At 48.6% G+C, this 18,227-nt stretch overlaps 7 protein-coding genes, 1 non-coding gene and 1 pseudogene across 9 annotated transcripts; 4 read left to right on the forward strand and 5 right to left on the reverse strand.

Moving 5' to 3' along the window:
• Positions 1-2: 2 nt before the first annotated feature.
• Positions 3-1,450, reverse strand: BC939DRAFT_417603 (mannose-1-phosphate guanyltransferase; the record flags this gene model as incomplete). The annotated part of the gene is made up of 5 exons (XM_051553023.1): positions 3-434; positions 594-736; positions 877-1,006; positions 1,214-1,317; positions 1,426-1,450. Coding segments are annotated over 5 exons (834 nt in total), but the record flags the coding sequence as incomplete, so codon positions are not given.
• Positions 1,451-3,290: 1,840 nt separating this feature from the next.
• BC939DRAFT_t196 lies at positions 3,291-3,363 on the reverse strand (annotated as a pseudogene). The gene has a single exon. The product of its transcript is annotated as a tRNA-OTHER (tRNA).
• Positions 3,364-3,479: 116 nt separating this feature from the next.
• On the forward strand, positions 3,480-3,552 carry BC939DRAFT_t195. Its single transcript has one exon. It is a non-coding gene; the product is annotated as a tRNA-Lys (tRNA).
• A 687-nt stretch (positions 3,553-4,239) lies between these two features.
• On the reverse strand, positions 4,240-5,879 carry BC939DRAFT_482372 (quinon protein alcohol dehydrogenase-like superfamily; the record flags this gene model as incomplete). Its single annotated transcript, XM_051559115.1, has 9 exons — positions 4,240-4,332; positions 4,429-4,507; positions 4,591-4,683; positions 4,781-4,874; positions 4,973-5,078; positions 5,183-5,331; positions 5,426-5,512; positions 5,613-5,698; positions 5,788-5,879. 9 exons carry the CDS (start codon positions 5,877-5,879, stop codon positions 4,240-4,242), a joined length of 879 nt encoding a protein of 292 aa, XP_051406092.1.
• A 326-nt stretch (positions 5,880-6,205) lies between these two features.
• On the forward strand, positions 6,206-8,467 carry BC939DRAFT_430267 (Metalloenzyme, LuxS/M16 peptidase-like protein). The gene is made up of 2 exons (XM_051553231.1): positions 6,206-6,647; positions 6,755-8,467. The coding sequence occupies exons 1-2, from the start codon at positions 6,510-6,512 to the stop codon at positions 8,324-8,326; spliced, it is 1,710 nt and encodes a 569-aa protein (XP_051406093.1). The 5' UTR covers positions 6,206-6,509; the 3' UTR covers positions 8,327-8,467.
• BC939DRAFT_470664 (uncharacterized protein) lies at positions 8,468-11,090 on the reverse strand. Its single transcript, XM_051558139.1, has one exon. The coding sequence runs from the start codon at positions 10,771-10,773 to the stop codon at positions 8,647-8,649; it is 2,127 nt and encodes a 708-aa protein (XP_051406094.1). The 5' UTR covers positions 10,774-11,090; the 3' UTR covers positions 8,468-8,646.
• A 22-nt stretch (positions 11,091-11,112) lies between these two features.
• Positions 11,113-11,693, reverse strand: BC939DRAFT_497712 (uncharacterized protein; the record flags this gene model as incomplete). Its single annotated transcript, XM_051559740.1, has 1 exon — positions 11,113-11,693. A coding segment is annotated over one exon (214 nt), but the record flags the coding sequence as incomplete, so codon positions are not given.
• Positions 11,694-11,707: 14 nt separating this feature from the next.
• Positions 11,708-11,997, forward strand: BC939DRAFT_470668 (uncharacterized protein). Its single transcript, XM_051558140.1, has one exon. The coding sequence runs from the start codon at positions 11,733-11,735 to the stop codon at positions 11,988-11,990; it is 258 nt and encodes an 85-aa protein (XP_051406096.1). The 5' UTR covers positions 11,708-11,732; the 3' UTR covers positions 11,991-11,997.
• Positions 11,998-13,489: 1,492 nt separating this feature from the next.
• Positions 13,490-18,218, forward strand: BC939DRAFT_470669 (mono-functional DNA-alkylating methyl methanesulfonate N-term-domain-containing protein). The gene is made up of 9 exons (XM_051558141.1): positions 13,490-13,817; positions 13,947-14,055; positions 14,208-14,811; positions 14,924-15,381; positions 15,486-15,973; positions 16,076-16,308; positions 16,393-17,565; positions 17,659-17,842; positions 17,946-18,218. The coding sequence occupies exons 1-9, from the start codon at positions 13,723-13,725 to the stop codon at positions 18,139-18,141; spliced, it is 3,540 nt and encodes a 1,179-aa protein (XP_051406097.1). The 5' UTR covers positions 13,490-13,722; the 3' UTR covers positions 18,142-18,218.
• The last annotated feature ends 9 nt before the right edge of the window (positions 18,219-18,227 follow it).

Consider the following 18,227-nt stretch of genomic DNA (forward strand, 5'->3'; position numbering starts at 1 on the left):
GGTCCGATCACGACGTTGGGTCCAATGCGGCAGTCCTTTCCGATCTTGGCAGTAGGATCGACCAAGACGTTACCTCCGTGGACATAGCCACTGTTGGGATTAGCCAGTTTGCCGGGGTTGGTCTTGTTGATGTTAGCGAGGTAAAGGCAGGTTCCGGTCAAGAAGTCCTTGGGCTGACCGACGTCCATCCAGAATCCCTCCAGAGTGAATGAGTGAAGCTGCGAGTCTGCGGCCATCAAGGGGAAGGTCTCCTGCTCGATGGATGTGGGCTTGAGCTCGATACGATCCAAGATGCTGGGGTTGAAGATGTAGATTCCAGCGTTGATCTTGTTGCCAACGAATTCGACGGGCTTCTCAACAAAGCGATCGATCATTGAGCTCTCGGGTTTGTTAACAATGACACCATACTTGGATGGTTCCTCAACCTTGGTGACCTGTTTTACGCCAACAGCAATACCAACAAAAAGAATCAAGCGTGCGATTAATATCGGCTATTTTTTGATCATGCCCTTCTCATGCAATTTGTACAACGTGTCCTCGATATCGTGAAAACAGATTAAGGCGTGCAATCAGATTAAGGCGCGCATACATACCACGATGGTGCCCTCGTTTCCATGAGCATCATGGAAGGCCTTGAGTTCCTGGAAGGGGAAGTCGCAAATAACATCACTGTTGAGGACAAAGAAGGGCGAATCGTCCTTGCCGAGAATATCGCGAGCGAGGGCCAGGGGACCAGCTGGGGAGTGACGAAGAGAATCATGTGGAGGTGGAGCAAACAGTTAGTCTCCGTAATGCTAATCAACGTGTCGAGCACCACAGCCCACACAGTGCTCGTGGGCATTTCGTTCGGTCGACTCTCTAAAGCGCATCAATTACCTGTGCCAAGAGGCTCGGTTTCAACAGAAAAGGTGATCTTGACATTATAGAGATCTTCGTACTTCTGAAGGATGGAGACCATGACCTCGGGTCTGTAATTAACAGCCAAGACAATATCAGTGACACCAGCCTAAGATCGCCAAGGGAAAAGGTAGCAAGATAGATGGGACATAGGTCAGACTTGATGCGCCTCTTTCGTTCCTGGTACTCTCGTCCTTGAACAATGCGCGCCTTTACTCCAGGCAGACTTTTGCTTGAGGCAACTCTGGATGCCCTATTCCCGCCAGATAAAAGACACTGATCCAGTGTGCAAACGATCGTTCATTTGGAGACATACCTCGGCCAAGGCCTCGATTTGATGGAGAATCATGGGCTTGTTTGCAAACTCAACCAAGGGCTTGGGCATAGTCAGGGTGAGGGGGCGAAGACGGGTACCGAAACCTGAAGGAACAGACCGCAAAAAGGAGTAGGTTAGTGATGCCTTGTTCTCTTGGATGGAGCAGAAAGGTTTGATGAGTATATGGTTTTTTTTATTTGCAAAAGACATACCGCCGACGAGAATAAGGGCCTTCATGATGAATTATAGAGTGAGTATGTTAGGAAAAGAAAAGGGAATAGGATGTGAAGAGTGAAAGAAAGAGAGATGAGAAATGAAAGATGATGATGCGAAGAAGATTTATTATATTTCCCAGAAGGTCCAGCCGGCTGTGGCTCTCGCCCCTAATCAGCCCTCATACTTGAACCTCAAGTGGACCTGAGCCTGGAAGGGATGGTCTGCTTCTACTTTTAACGCCCACTCTCTCTTCATACAGCTAAATGCTACTCCAATATAAAAGAAGACACAGATAGATGTCTATCTTAGTCGCCTTCGTCGTTCGTCTCTTCTGCGCTGCTTGCCTCTGGATGCTCGCTGCGATCGAACGAACACGTTTTGCAATTGGATTATCATCCAGGAAATGCGCTAAGAAAAGAACGGGGGACCCCATTCTATTCTTATCAGGAGGTAATCTTTTGAAAGATCGAGAGCATCCTGCTAAACCATAAAAGTGCACACACTCATCATGCACATGCGGAGGAACGCCGACAAGTGATAGGAACAGCACTTTTTCTTTCCCTCTGTTTCTACTATTCCTTATTCCCATCGCGCTGTCACCCTCTGAGTGTACCACATCAGGTTCCTTCTCCACATTGAACAGCCCATTTGATCCTTTTTTTTCTCGCACAACGATATGCCGTTGCGATGCTATCCTAATTTTCATCTACCGGGTCGATTGACACTGCGAATCTATCAGGCCAAACTAGCAATGATCCACTACAGTCCTCCCTTCCACTAAAGCAGAGTCAATCTACAGTCGCCAAAAGACAGGGCGCATTATCCGGGCCTGCGCAAGAATTGCTGCACCTCATCAGTGTACAAAAAGCTGAAGACTAGGTATCTTCCCCATCCTCTCTATGGTTGGATTGTCAACCGCCTCTACCCTTGCAGGTAATCCAGTAGCGTCCAATCCGTAGCAACAGGAGCCAGTGCGGGCCAGGGAGCACCCATTTGCATGATTGGCTTGCAGCGCACCACAAGGACAGTGGTTAATGTGTCCGTTGCACTCACTCCGGTTTCCCTAATAGAGTGTTCATAATCCACACGAGTACGCACGTTGTATTCTCTAAGTGCATTTTTTTTTTTTTTTTTTATTCAACATGGCCTCCGAGAGAGAACAATCAGTGCTGATTTCCTAGTGAATAGTCTCTGAGACTTGTGTCTATCTGGCCCTAAATCTTCTAGTGTGGCAGTCGCACCATCTCCAACAACTTCACTGTAACCTCCCTAAGCGTCCCGAGGTCTTTCTCCTGCGATCCGCTCGGCTAGCTGGCAGGCTCCTCACCTGCAAATCTGCCAAGACCATCTCTCCAATTGTAACCTGTACATCTGGGAGATGGTCTTGGTTTCTTGAGAGCACGGAATCCGTTCTACTGGCTTGCGAGCCGAATCCTCTACTATTGTAACATTTCCTCCACCTCCTCGTCCCGTCTTTCCTCCACCTGAGGTCACTGGATGTGAGCTCAGATTAGCCTATTATAAAGTGGGCCTACTCACTTTTGAACTTATACCTGTAACCCCGGCAGGGGTAGCTAAGACGCATGCTGCCAATGCAGTGGAATAACTTGTACACCCTGGTGTATAGCTGGGAAGTTCTGAACCAGCGCCTCTCGAAGTCCGGAGGCTAGCGCAAGGGCGAAATTTATTCTGAGCATTTTTGTCAAGCGTTAAGGAAGGGGAAAGGAAACCCACAACGATTACATGGGGTAGTGCCACTCAATGTGGGGGTCGCCGGGGAAAGGAAACCCACATAACTGAAGTGGGGTAGTACGCCCGACTCATGCTCCAAATAAATTTCTATGCGTAGCACATATTACTGTGCTTTAACCAGGGCTCGAACCTGGTCCCTTCGCGTTACAAGGGAGGTGCCCTGACCAGTATGCTAACTGAGCCATCGCCTAATTGCACTTATAGAAGAAAAATGCATTTATAGAATAAATTTGCATTTAAGGAATTATATTCTAATGAATTCATAGAATTTATAATTTTTCGGGCATATAACTACAAGGCCCGGCTAGCTCAATCGGTAGAGCGTCAGACTCTTAATCTGAAGGCTGTGGGTTCGACCCCCACGTTGGGCGCTTTATTTTTGCTCCCTGATTGATGCCTTGGCGTAGCACCAAGACCATACTGTGGGGAGAGCCTACTCGACGCGGCAAATAGATCGTCCCTCCTCACTGAACGCATTTGAAGGACGCACCGTATGGCGTGAATTTTGGCGGCGATCTATACATCGAATCCCTGTCGAGTTCACACATCCCTTCCTTCGTAAGGGCTTGGTCCTCCACAGGAGCAAAAGACAGAGGAAGGATAAGGATAGCGTTCATTATATGATATCGACTTTTTTTGTTATGAGAAACAAATACAGATATACAAGTGACTGCAGACAAAGTGGGTTCTAGTCGCGAGTTGCTGAAGGACCTGGCAGGTGTTTGTGCCTTCCGTCAATTGTTGCATATTCTTCCTTCAGTTGCTCAATTGTGAACGGCTGAAAGGTTTGGATATGAGCATAATAACATAATGGGGAGTTTAACTGCCATGTTTTAAGAGGGAATAGCACGCATAGAGAAGATCTTATCTGTCTCAAAACAAGGAATCTCTACGCGCTAAATCGACGCGTAATCCCAACGCGCGCTCATTGATCCTCGGAACATCATACAAAAACACGATAAGGACACTTTTATTATGAGATTTGAATTCCGGTTACAAGCACTGGGGTCATGGAGCAAAAGACAGGCGGTATCCGATCATCCAGACCTATATTCTCCTCATGCTGAAGTAGTCGAGTAAAACTTGATCGCCTTGTCGTCCGACACAGACGCAAACTTGTTGCCCGGCTTATTCCAAGCGAGACCCCACACCTATAACAGACGAACAAACACATCTCATGTCAACAAACAAGGTCTCTGACCAGTATCTGTTCGTCTACATTAAAAACAACAGAAACTTCTGTGTACCTGATCGCTATGTCCGTCCATGGTATCGATGCACTGATCCGCAACCAAATCCCATAACTTGACTTTGCTGTCGCTTGATCTACACAGCAGTTGACCACTTTAATTAATATCTTTCATCGACATTAATGTCTTCCTTGTACCAAGTACAAAGCCTCTACTTACCCACTTGCAACATGGACACCATCAGCGCTGACTGCAACGCTCAATATCCAAGTAGAATGTCCCGAAAGTGTACGGATCGTATCTCCATGGACACTATTGCGCCATGAGAAAATGAATTGGAATGGTCAGGCCTATAATCCGCGATATTGCCGCGCCACGGGAGTCAATGCAACGGCGGAAAGGCACTTACGCATCATGGATCATGATTCTCTTATCGTCCGATCCAGTCACGAGCTTCGTAGAATCGTCAGAGAAAGCGATCGATCGTACAGTCATAGCGTGTCCTAGGAAGAGAGTGCACGGAATTGGAATTAAAGTTATGAATATAAAACGAATACCCATTATCAGCAAGCAGGTCCTGTCAATGGCGCTAGGACGATACCCTTAAATGTGGAGCGTAGCTTGCCGGTAGCGACATCAAATAAAAGTACAGTTGCTGAATCAGAAGAAGCCTCAGTTCCGCAGGCAACGTATTCTCCGTTAGGACTCTATTTGAAAACACATAAACGTCATTATTAGAAGGTTCCTGAATATTAGTCGTTTCGTTCGCATGCTCCTGTTTCAAACCCTCGTGCAGCCACTCGAGACTTACGTAGGCCACACACATGGAAAACTTGCCCCGTCCTTCGAACGTCTGCACCTTCTCTCCAGTTTCTACGCTGTACTGGTTGATATCTCCGGATGACGACCCTGTGGCGATGTGCTTCGAGTCTGGCGAGAACTTGGCTGTCCATGCTTGCACTAGAACCAAGGAAATAAAAAAAAGGTAAAGAATGTCAGCTGTCTTTTGAAGAAGTGGTGAGACGTGAGCACAAAGTTGAGTCACATCCGTTACCTGAGCCAGCGTCGATGATCTTCTGTTGCTTGAGCTGATCTAAATCCCAGATCCTGATCTGACTATCCAGAGATGTTGAAACGGCCACTAGGATCATAAAGAATGTGGCACAGTTGATAAGCAAACAACCCTTGTGCTGTTTTCCATTACAGTTTATCCGATGTCCATTGCACGAATATGTGTATACATGTTCCGTCGGCGTTGGTATCTACAGAGTTGACACCAAGTTGGTGTCCTGTCAAAGTCCTCTTCAGTTCTCCGTTCTCGGCATCCCTAGAGACAAACATAAGATACAGTTAGTCCACTGCAATTGAGCTCATGTGGTGACCATCCTCCGTCGTAGGCTTGCGCTGGTAGCTTACCAGACCTTGACGGTGTTGTCGAGTGAACCTGTCACAAGCGTATTCTTCGATGACCAAGCGACGCTCCAGATACCGTCCTCGTGGGCTATCATGTAGAGATGAAACGAGCGCGTTAGTCGGTCCATATCCTAAATGCTGCTTCATTGAGTATTGGCTGAGCAGATTCCTAACAGTACCATTGTCCTTGCTCAAGTTGGTGACGAACTGCGTAGGCTAGTGAGAGATGTGTAGCAGTAGTCGCGTCAGTCGATGAGAAGGTCGCATAAAAAGCCTTTCTGATGAATGCGCCTCTTCCCAGTGATTGTTGTGTGTTTCTCTGTACCATCCTTGACTGCTTTATAGCGTGCTCGCAGAAGTGGAGTCGAGTTGAGGAGCGAAAGAGGAGGGTCAGGGTCAGGTTCAGGTTTATGTCTGTCCCCAAAAACGCTCTGCTAGGTCGAGTAAGCTGTTTACATATCCAGTCACAGTGTGGCTCAGCAGGGCCTTTTTGCTTCCACATTTGGACAAAGAGGGCACCCGTTGCCGTCAACTGCCCTCCTCCACTCCTGCCGCCCACTCCATTCCTTTGTACATTCCCCTTCTTCGCTTTCCATTGAGCGTCCTTCGCCATCAATTCCTTCCGATCACCACTCAAAAAAAAGGTCGGCGAACTAGAGCCGTAGTTCCCGATATCCTCGTACCCAACCCTTTTTCTCTTTTGTTCGCACGCATCACACCGCACCATGTCCAAGCAGCTTAGCAACGCCATTGCTCGCCATGTCCTGCCTTTCACAAGGCGGGCCAACAACATGGCCACGCCCCTTGTCAGTCGCATGAACAAGCACCAACAAGCATCCCTTCAGTCGGACGACTTTGTCAAGGTACTTTTTGTCATGATCCATAAAACTGCCATGACGGTGCAGCACTGCGTAGCACTGCACAGCACCATATCCAACTTTCTGATAACGACTTTTCTCCATACCGATAGACAACGCCAGAGCAGATCTTCACAAAGGAATCATCATCCCAGAACACTTCCTCAGCGACTTCCAAAAACGCCTGGGACGCTAAAGTCACAAAGCTTCCCAACGGAGTCCGGGTCGCGACCGAGGATAGTCAAGGCCACTTCGCCTCTCTAGGCGTATATGTCGACGCCGGATCCCGATACGAGGACAAGTCTACCCGCGGGGTGAGCCATATCCTTGACCGACTCGCCTTTAAATCGACCAAGAATCGGACTAGCGAGGCTATGATGGCCGATCTGGAGGCTGCGGGCGGAAACGTCATGTGCTCGAGCTCGCGCGAATCCATCATGTATCAATCGGCACTCTTGCCTCAGGATCTCCCCAAGATGTTGTCGATCATGGCGGATACGATCCGTAACCCCCTCATTTCAGAGGTCGAACTGGACGAGCAAAGAATCTCGGCGGGACATGAGATTGAAGAGTACTGGTCGAAACCGGAGATGATCCTGCCAGAGTTGTTGCATACGGTCGCTTATAAGGATAATACGCTGGGGAACCCGTTGTTGTGTCCGATGGACAGCCTGCAGACGATGACGACGGATGATATCAAGAGCTATATTCATACGTGGTACAGGCCAGAGCGGATCGTCGTCTCGGCCGTGGGCGCGGATCATGATAAAGTTGTGGATTTGACTGTGAAGTTGTTTGGAGATATGAAAAGCCCTGCTGCAACTGGATCATCAGATAGGGATAAGGATGCATCAGGAGAATCAACAGCAGCAGGATCAAGTCCAGGATCCTTGAAGGGCGGATTGTTCAAGTCACTCTTTGGCGGCAAGACCGAGTCCTCATCGACGGTGCTCACCCCCGATTACGAGACATTGAGCCGTCAGCCTGCAAAGTACACAGGAGGCACACTTCTGATCGAGGACGACAGCCAGCCCTTTACCCATCTCTTTGTTGGTTTCGAGGGGTTGTCGATTCATGACGACGATATCTATGCGCTGGCAACCTTGCAATTACTGATGGGCGGTGGAAGTTCGTTCTCGGCAGGCGGGCCAGGCAAGGGCATGTACTCACGATTGTTTGTCAACGTCCTGAACCACTACAATTGGATTGAGTCCTGTATGTCCTTTAACCACTGTTACTCGGATTCAGGTCTTTTTGGCATTTCTGGATCGTGCTACCCGGGCTATGAGACCATGCTCCTGGAAGTTATCGTCCGCGAATTGGAGCTGACGACACGTACAGGTCGGGGCGGCATTGCGCAGGGCGAACTCGATCGGGCAAAGAACCAGCTCCGGTCAAGCGTGCTCATGAACCTAGAGTCAAAAATGGTCCAGCTTGAGGATCTGGGAAGGCAGGTCCAGGTCCATGGGTACAAGGTCCCCGTAGAGGAGTTGTGTGCAAAAATTGAGAAGGTTACCCGGCAGGATATGGTCCGTGTGGCTCGTAGGGTGTTTGGTGGCCAGGTCGGGTTGGTGACGGGCGGATCGGGCGAGGTAACGATCGTGGGACAGGGTCTGACGAAGAACTTGCAGGGCGCTGAGAAGGTTTTGGAGAAGTACGGACTTGGAAAAACGGCCAAGTGGTGAATCATTTAAGGAAGGAGACGCAAGGAAATGTTTATGAGCATATTTTTATGGCCAAAAAAAGTCCTAGAGACAGCACCTTTGTTCAATAGACTAATTCACGAAGCAACGTTCGCATACTTGACAACCCACAGTCAATGTATCTCTGGTCTCGAGATGGGTATCGATCCTGTATTTATTTTGCATCCATCGTCGTTATCATGAAAAAATTATAATCTACAAGAAATGGAATGTTACAACTAAAAGGGAAGCGGAGGGCTATGCGGCTGTGGGTCATTTAGCACCGCTTGGTGTGTAGTGGATCATTAAAAACAGAGTCGGTCTCAGGGGCTCTTGGGTCCGACTATGACCTCGACAGGGCTGCTGATTTTACTGTCGTGATGATAAGTACTGGCAGCACTCTCTTCATCCTGTTCCTTGATAGTCGCAGTCTCCCTTGGACCGGCACTGGTTGAGAGACTCTTGTTCATAAGCGTTGCTTGGGTAGGCGTAATGTTTGTCGTGATAATATTCGCAGGAGCTGGTTCCCGCTGTGAATTATTTTGTGCGCTTTTCGTCGCGGTAGTTGAGGTTGTGGCATGTTGGACTGCCGGAACGCGAGGAGACAGAGTGATGCTGGTAGTAGGGACACCGATGAGTTGACTACGCATACTTTCTCGCTTCTGCTTGGCCTCCTCGCCCGTGACGATACCCACACCGCAGCGGGCCAAAAACATGCTCAGCCGGATCCTTAAGAAATCCAGATACAACTTCTCGGGTGTCGTTGTGCTAGAAATGATGCGCTTCGAAATCATGCGCAGGACACTGTAGAATGTACAGACGGATGTCAATCGGGTCCGGCAGTATGGGCAAATCGTCTTCGATTCCGTTGAGCTGTCCGTGAGGCGATACTGGTAATAGAGTGGCGTCGTGATGCTGATCCCGCAAAGGGCGCAGGTGGGTTTGCTGGTGGTAACTGACGGCTGAGCGATGGAGGATCCACGTTGCTGGTTCTGGGGATGAGTGGCTGCGACAGGCGAATGGGTCTGGTCCTTGAAGCCTAAACCTGAACTCATGGGCACGGCCTCCACAACAAGAGTGTTCTCGGTCACTGCAGCCATCAATCGCTTCCTCTGAGTCCATGACAAAAGGTTTCCTGGCTCGAACCTCAGAGTCGCTTCAACATCCTCGGACGATATCTTTTTCAAGAGACGGCAGTTCGACAGCAGACTACTGATAGGAATCATGACATTGGCTGTTGGCGCGGCCGGGGTCTTGGCCATGATATTGAACGAGTACATTGAGGTGAGAGCGGAAGAGGTGGTGGAGGGTGCGGTAGATTGCTGGTTTGTTTTAGATCCCATATCTGATGCTGTGCCTGACTTGGTAGACGTGCCCGTACTCGCACCCGCATCGAAAATGCCCTCGACATATGTCTTGAATTCAATGAAAGATGGATCCCAAAGATGGAATCCTAGGATCGGGATCCTGTCCTCGATCGGGTCATTAAGCAGATGTGATCCCGGGTGGTCTTCATCCGAAAAATAGCAAGAGTCCGTCTTTGACCGTACGCTCGATGCGGAGCTACGATGTTGCCGTGCGTCGTACTGGAGAATCTGTTGAACATGTTTCCTCGATCCTGCTGCAGCTTCTACATTCAGACTAAGAGAAGCGCCTGTGATTGTGGGGGAACTAGCGATGTTGACGGGCATTCCACGGCGTGCTGCCGCTGTCGCCGACATGTGATGATGCATCACCATAGGGCTGTGGTGATATTGTTGCTGCTGCTGCATTTGTTGTTGAAGCTGAATAAACGCAAACTCGATCGCGTCTCGCTCCCGCTGGATCATGTCATTCTCGTCCGACAACTTGCCCATCCTCAGCTTCAGCTCCACGAGCTGATCCCGCTCAGATTTGCACAGGTCTAAGACCTCGTCCAGCTGTCGCTCCAGTCCTTCAACCTTCTTTCCTGCCAAGTACGTTGCCTGCCGCTCCTCATTGACCATGCGATTTGCCTCCTCGAACAAACTCCGACTGAGATCTTCGAGTTCAGACTCCAGCTTCATTTTGGAAGTCTCGATCTGGGACCTGCGTTGGGATTCGTAAGCCAGGTTCTCAATCACGGGCTGCACGTCCTTCTTTTCAATCAACTGGCCGGATTGGATCATGCTTAACAGCTGGTCATAATGTTTTTGATTCTCCCTGAGTGTCTTGAGCTCGGACTGGACAGCTTGAAGTTCCATCTGAGCAATATTGAGCTGCTGGTCAAGGTCCATACGTCCCTCTGTGGACTCGACGAGTTTGTTGGCCAACGAGTCGTTCTCGGCGACGAGACTTGAGTTTTGGGCCGTAAGGTCGTCGATCTGGGCCTTGACGAAGGGGATGAGAGGGTCATTGTGCTGTTGCTGGTGGTTGAGACTTGAGGCCGTCAGTTGCACGGCGGCCCCGCAATTGGTGCAGGTCACCGACATTTTTTATTCTGTGCAAGGGATTATTTAGGGGAAAAAGGTTATTTCCGTTGTCGCGTGCTGAATGGTTTGGGAAAGTCGTCGATTGAATATTTGGCGGCAAAAAAAGAAAAAAAGGAAGCGGAGCACAGGCTGCTGTCTAGTACATATGAAAATGAAGTGTGTGGCGCATATTTGCAGGTGCATTGGAAGACACGAGCGACAGGGACAAGAATAGAAATAGAAACAGAAACAGGAGCAGGAACAGGAACAGGAATAGGAACAGGAGCAGGAACAGGGACAGGAACAGGAACAGGAACAGGAACAGGAACAGGAACAGGGACGAGTGGCACGAAATGAGCGAAACAAAAAAAAAAAAAGGGAATGAAGAAGAAATGGTAGAGACAGCGTTAGTTTCCTTTGTGTGTGATTCCATTCGCAATGGCACTTTCTTTTGGGGCAATAGTGTTGTGCTGTTTATTGCTGATTCACATTCCCCATCGTCCCCAAAGGCAATCACTTTCCACTTCTCTTTCAAAGGTGAATACTGTCATTGGTGTGATTATTATGCTTATGTGGCTCCTGCTGGGAAGAAATAAGCAGGTTTGCCTGCTTGAATCAAAGGGAAGGGGAGTAAGCTGAGCACAGGTGCAAGTGTTGTTGGTGTTGTTGCTGCTATTGCTGTTCCCTGCTGGTCTTTGTTTCTGTCGTTTGTCCGTAATGCAGGAAATTAAAGAAAAGTCAAGGGGCAGACCCACGCACAAAGTCGCCAAGACGGGGCGACAAGAAGAGTGGGGGGGCAGGAAGAGGAGTCTTGCCTTTGATGGTTATGTGCTTGCGGAGAGGGACAATGGACACCAGTGAGTGTGAGTATGAGTGTGAGTGTTAGATATGAGGTTGAATCGCAACAGAATCGGAGATAATCAGAAAAAAGGAAAAAAGAGAAAAAAGAAAAAAGATTAATATCTTAGTTGATTGCATTAATGGACAGGCCCTTTCACCCGTCCAGACTCTCTTTTCTTTTTTGCTCACTCTCACGCATATTGCAACTATACCCCACCCATCGTCATCAGTCTGGAAGACAACAGGGCATGGAGGAAGGTTATAACCCTTATTGTTTGTTGTATCATGACACTCTTCTTGGAAGAGTCAACTGGTCAAGGATGCGGTGGATAAATGAATTATGGTTATCGATGGGACAAGTACATCCCTATACATTCATATACCAGTGGGCGCCTTGAATCGTAGCATCAATAAATAAGAGTGCTCTCACTCCAGTTCATACTTCGCAAACTAGCGATGAGATCTCCTTCTGCCCGAGACACCGAGAAGAGGTCCAGGGGTGGAACACCACCCATTCGAATGTTTGGGTCGTGTTCAAATGCATGGCGTCCTTGGTTTCCATGCGTTCCACCGCCACCACTATCCATCAATGGCTGCATGTTGTTAGTCCTCTCTCCCTCCATTACATCTCAGCGGTAGGAAGGACAGTGGTAACTGCACTATATCTGTTGTGGGATCATAAACCGCTGTCGCTTAATTCCCACTTTTCAGCCATCACGCACATCATCGCTGATACTCCAGCAAGGGCATACCCGGATACAGCGCAAGGAAACATCTGGACTAAGGAGAGATCAGAATAAGGATTGTTTAGTTTTTCAAACAAACAAACGAAATAAACAATAACAATCAAATTCCTTGACTCTGTGCCTGGCTACTCATACCTAGACTAGTGCTTCCAGATCCTTAATTATTTCTCTATCCATCTCCCTGCCCCGTCCCTGCTTGTACCCTTTGGCCTCTCCCTTCTTCTGGAGGGCTCGATTGCACAACGTCAGGGAGGCGTCATTGGCCGACATGGCGCACTTTTATGTAACGCAAACGCAAAACACGCAAATGCAAATGTGAGCACCAACCACTTCGGTTGCATATAACTGCATTGGTTAAGAGTAAACCCGATTCAGGCTCCCATTCCGGACCAAGAGTCCACAGATGTTCTCGGAGGTCAGAGCGTTTTCAATCGTGCGGTAGGAGCAGCGAAAAAAGTCAGAAACGACCGGTTTGGGTTGCAATGCTTAATCTTCAGCATGTTACTGTATGTTTATGGATGACAGTAGTGATCCTAATGTCTCCTGGGACAAAGGTTATGCTCTAAATATAATCCAGCAGCATCCAGCACAAAGAGGAGATCGAGCAAAAAGAAGGTCCTTTGTGACGAGAAGCCATCCACACCTACTTGGATTGCCACGTCAATGGACATGTATACAACATCCGCATTCGCTCTTCCGGCCCAATGCTTAATAATATCGATATTCCAATGATGCATACTCTATACAGAGTTCTGAGGAGACGCCGTTCGATGTATTCACAGATGGATTTGTCTTGGGAAAAATAAAAGGCAAAAAGCGAAAACAACGTGTGTGCCATGCATTTGTGCAACAACCATATCAGATCACATCAGGCATATAGGAATTTCCGCTTGCTTACTAGGCCCTTTGTCAGCATCTTGCTTGCCTTTATGCCAGATGGTTCCTGCTTTATCGTCCAATTCAATAAAACTATTATATGCACAATGAATGCATTCGCAAGCAATCTTCTGTTGTTCAGCGCTTTTCACTTTGTCGCGTCGCCAATGGAGGAGAAACGCGTCCGCATTCTACGCTCAGTCAGCTGATTTGGATATCAAGACTGTTTTTGAGAAAGCGCGACAAAAGGAGCGTTCACTCCTCGTCGCTCTGTCAATCCATTCATTCCTTCGTGCGTACAGCTCTGCTTCCACATTTAGCATTAACTAGATCTCTCGTCGTGGTCTATCCTCTCGCCTTCTCGTCCTTTCATCCTCATTACTCCCCTTCAACAAAGAAGCACTAAACTCCTAAACTGCGCCTTTGTCATACTTTCTTAAAACAAAAACACTAAACCACTCCCCTCACATACACCTTGTTCACTTGCGCATTCGACCGACAGTAACCCATGAATATCGTCTTCACAGCTCGAAAGTCGAGCGCAGTCTTCCAGGCGATTAAGGGCAACTTCACCGGTCCAGAAGATCTAAACCTCATTCTTGGGTAAGGGGACAACTGAAACTGAGCGCGCATTCTACCTTCTTCCTGAGGCCATCCTTGAAGTAAAGGCTCCAAAGAACTTACCGCTTACGGCCACCAATGCAATTTTTTGCGATCGCTACGCCTTTTTAGAAAAGGGACGCGGATCGAAGTGTATATTATCGGACGTGATGGACTCAAGCTGGTTAAGGAGTTTGGGCTTTATGGCGAAATCGCCTGCCTCGAGCCTTTTCGACCTCAAGTATGTAATCCAGTCCAATACATCGCATGAATGCTCCCATAACCCTCTTTTTTCAATGCCAAACTGATCACCTGGAAAGAACGACGTGCTTTAATAGCGTCTCTCTGACTTGTGCTTGTCTCTACTCCCTGCGCCGAATGATTTATATGTAGGGACATACGACGGACATGCTTTTGGTGACGACGACGCACTATCAAATGTTGACTCTATCGCTACGACTGTTGTCTGCTGAGGGAGCGGGAGAAATAAGCGCCGGCACTCCGCAGTTCAACATCGTCTCGGACTCGCTTACAGATCTCAATGATCGCCACTCCAGACCCTCTGAGGCTGGCCAGATCGTGATCATTGACCCGACTTCGTCTCTCGTTTGCTGCCATCTCTACCAAGGGCTGTTAAAGTGCATCACTGTCAATCCCAGTACACCTACCCAGTCAGGACCCAATGGCCAGCCGCAACAACAGTCGTCCTCAGCTCGCAATAGCACAGCACACTCTTTCCGATCGAATGCAAAGGCTGCGGACAAGACCTTTTTGGAGCACTATAACTTGCCGATCGAGGAAGTCACAATCATGTCGATGGTCTTTTTAGATGGCGTCCAACGCCCGACTCTTGCAGTACTGTACCAAGATAAGAAGGAGGTTCGGCACGTCAAGACATATGAGTTTGATCTGAAAACGAATGAAAAATCCGAGACGGGATGGATTCAAAGCGGTCTAAGTGGAGCAAGGGCCTGCATCGCAGTACCATCGCCTATTGGTAAGCGAATTATTTCAACTTTCGCTTTCTTATTCATGATATGTTCTTTGAAGACCAATCTCTTTCTAACTAGCTACCTTGTCTCTATTGATCTGGACTCTCCAACCCTAAGGCGGATTCCTTGTGGTCGGCGAGTACTCGATTTCATACTTCAACCCTGCACAGCTTGCTGCTCCTCACTCAATCACTATCAATGCGACGATCATGCAATGCCATAACCGCGTGGATGACCAAGGAATCCGTTACCTCCTTGGTGACCATAAGGGCATGCTTTACATCCTGGTGCTGATCTTAAACAATTCGTCCGGGTCCTCTTCCTCACACTCGAGCCGCCCCTTCCAAGTGGTGGACCTCAAGTTTGAATGCCTGGGTACAACATCCATCCCTGAGGCAATCGTCTATCTCGACAACGACCATGTCTTTGTAGGATCGCACTTGGGCGATTCGCAGCTAGTCTTGCTGCACACGGAAGCGGATCAGAATGGCGAATATTTGGAAATCATGGAGACGTTTACCAACATTGCACCCGTTGCTGATTTTGATGTCGTCGACCTGGAAGGCCAAGGCCAGGTAGGCAAATCACTCTTATTGACGTCCGCTTCTTTAATATTTTTCTTGCTGAATTTTGCAGGCGCTTAATCGACATCTTTGTCAACTTTGCTAAATCCGAATAGGGTCAAATTGTGGCATGCTCAGGAGCATTTAAGGATGGCTCCCTACGGATTGTTCGAAACGGCGTCGGTATCAATGACCGCGCAGTACTGGAACTTCCGGGAATCAAGGGTCTCTGGTCGTTGAAGGAAGGTTTAGAGGCGACATCGGAAGATACACTTGTCATGAGCTTCCTAAACTCAACGCGAGTGGTTCGTGTTACCCCAGATGCAGAAATGGTGCAGGAAGAGATGGAGGGATTCCTGAACGAGTCGCAAACCTTGTTGAGTGGCAATGTTCAGGCAAACCTGATCCTTCAAGTCACTCCAGAGTCCGTTCGTCTGATCGCGCCGTCACGACATATCCAGACTGGCTTGATCTCTGAATGGAATCCGCCAAACGGACAAGTTGTCTCTATGGCATCCATGAATGGAACCCAGTGCTTGGTAGCGGTCGGCGGCAAGACACTTGTTTACTTGGACGTCGGATCGGAGGCCATTCACGAAGTTGGGTAGGTACCTTTGGACTGCTTTTTATGATGCGAAGGCTGGCTGAAGGATGCTCTGTGTCTACAGGTACTAAGACAATTTGATTCGCTCTTTCATTATCATAGCCGCAGGACGTTTGAGAACGAGATTGCTTGTGTCGATGTGACCTCCATCGATTCTGCTAACCCCCATACTTCTCAGGTTTGTGCAGTGGGATTGTGGACGGATATCAAGGTTATCCTGGTTCGCCTACCTACGATGGAGATTCTCTCTAGTCATGATCTGCCTGGCGAGATTCTTCCTCGCTCATTGCTCTTTTCAAGATTTGAAGGCGTACCATATCTCCTGGCGGGGCTCGGTAAGCATTAAACTCGGTATTCCTCTATCTCTGCTGAAGCTGCTGTAGACCTTCTGTTGACTGGTTGATTTCCAATGGATCTAGGTGACGGGCAGCTTCTGACGTTTATTTTGGATGCCGCTTTGAGCACGCTCCCGACTCCAAAACGCATTTCGCTTGGCACGCAACCGATCATGTTGCGTCATATCTCGCCTAACCAGGGCGGAAATGGAACAGGAGGGGCATCGAGCCATGTATTTGCCTGCAGTGACCGACCGACAGTGATTTACAGCTCCAATCGCAAGCTGTTGTACTCAAATGTTAACCTGAAGCAGGTTGCCACAGTCGCGTCATTCAACTGTGAGGTGTTTCCAAACGCGTTAGCAATTGTTGGATCGGACGAGGAGGGAGTCCTGCGGATCGGGAGCATTGATGAGTTCCAGGAGCTGCATGTCCAAACGTTCCCGATCCACGAGAGCCCACGACGGATCGCATATCTAGCCTCGAGGAAGTGCTTTGGAGTGCTTTCGATCCGGATCATGAATGAGGAACCTGAGGCGGTGGGTAGTTCCAGAGTCGTGACATGTGATGAGGAAGAGGTTGGGTTTGTGCGACTCCATGACGACCAGACCTTTGATATGCTGCATTCATATGAGCTGCAGAGGGACGAGGCGCCTCAGTGTATTGCGGCTGTGACATTTGCTGGAGGCTCAACGAGCTACATTGCGGTTGGAACTGCAGATTCTGTCTCTGAAGGAGTTCCTAGCAAGGGTCGTATCTTGATTCTGGAGGTTTCGGAGAACAGTCAGCTCAAGCTGGTAACCGAACTGGAAGTCAAGGGAGGGGTGATGTCGATCAAAGAATTTCAGGGAAAGCTGCTATGCGGGATCAATGAGCGATTGTGCCTTTATTCATGGAATCCGTCTGAGAAGCTGACGACGGATTCCTTGCTCAAACAGGAGTGTTCTCATCGCGGATTTATTATGATCCTGTCGTTGGCGATCCATGGAGAGTTCATTGTGGCGGGCGATCTGATCCGGAGCATGACGCTTCTGCGGTACACGGACAATAACATTGTGGAGATTGCGAGGGATCGATGCATGGATATGCTGACGGCGCTGGAGGCGATTGATGATGAGACGTTTATTGCGGCGAATAATGCGTCGAGTATCTTTACGCTGGTGAAGAACACAGAGACAACAAACGAGGATGAGGCGAAGCGTTTGCAATGGTCTGGAGGATGGCATCTTGGGGACCAGATCAACCGGTTCAAGCATGGTGAGTTTTACTCGAGTTTTGGTTTATGATGTGCGGTGCGATTAGCAACATCCATATCCTGACAAGGATGTTGGCTCATGTTTAATTGTTTAGGTTCTTTGGTGATGACGAACCAAGAGGGTGATGCGCCTGCGGTCCCGAAACTGTTGTTTGCGACCGTCAGCGGAGCGATTGGCGTTGTTGCGACGCTGACACCGGAGAAATACGAGCTACTCCGTCGTCTAGAAAGCAACATGTCGAAAGTAATCAAGGGCGTCGGCGGACTCGATCATGCCTCGTAAGTTATGCTTATTACATCTATTCTTATTGCTTTTATTAATATTTTGGATCATGAACTAATCGTTATGATATGTTGCTTTGTGAAATGTATGAAAAATTAGATGGAGGCAGTTCAGAAGCGATGCGAGGACACTGCCGTCGACGAATTTTGTGGACGGGGATTTGATAGAGCTGTTCCTGGATTTGAGCCAGGACGAGATCAATGATGTTCTTGAAGGGCCCGAGGACGGTGAGCCGATCAAGGTCCCAGTGGAGGAGATCACCAAGCTCGTCGAAGAGCTTTCCCGGCTTCATTAGAACCCGAACTATATCGTTAACCGACATTTTCTCTTTTTCTCTGGGTCACACGTTGATACAAATAAATATAAAAAAACGTAGAACGT

The sequence above is a fragment of the Gamsiella multidivaricata genome, assembly GCF_025024155.1.
Source record: "Gamsiella multidivaricata strain RSA 2152 chromosome Unknown BC939scaffold_147, whole genome shotgun sequence".
NCBI classification, from domain to species: domain Eukaryota; kingdom Fungi; phylum Mortierellomycota; class Mortierellomycetes; order Mortierellales; family Mortierellaceae; genus Gamsiella; species Gamsiella multidivaricata.

What these genes read in the sequence shown, in the direction of transcription:
- BC939DRAFT_430267 (XM_051553231.1), top strand. Translation starts at nt 6,510, where the DNA reads ATGTCCAAGCAGCTTAGCAACGCCATTGCTCGCCATGTCCTGCCTTTC. An exon ending in AGTCGGACGACTTTGTCAAG is followed by an intron (nt 6,648 to 6,754) that starts GTACTTTTTGTC and finishes CCATACCGATAG; the next exon opens with ACAACGCCAGAGCAGATCTT.
- BC939DRAFT_470664 (XM_051558139.1), bottom strand. Translation starts at nt 10,773, where the DNA reads ATGTCGGTGACCTGCACCAATTGCGGGGCCGCCGTGCAACTGACGGCC.
- BC939DRAFT_470668 (XM_051558140.1), top strand. Translation starts at nt 11,733, where the DNA reads ATGGACAGGCCCTTTCACCCGTCCAGACTCTCTTTTCTTTTTTGCTCA.
- BC939DRAFT_470669 (XM_051558141.1), top strand. Translation starts at nt 13,723, where the DNA reads ATGAATATCGTCTTCACAGCTCGAAAGTCGAGCGCAGTCTTCCAGGCG. An exon ending in ACCTGGAAGGCCAAGGCCAG is followed by an intron (nt 15,382 to 15,485) that starts GTAGGCAAATCA and finishes AAATCCGAATAG; the next exon opens with GGTCAAATTGTGGCATGCTC. An exon ending in GAGGCCATTCACGAAGTTGG is followed by an intron (nt 15,974 to 16,075) that starts GTAGGTACCTTT and finishes TCATTATCATAG; the next exon opens with CCGCAGGACGTTTGAGAACG.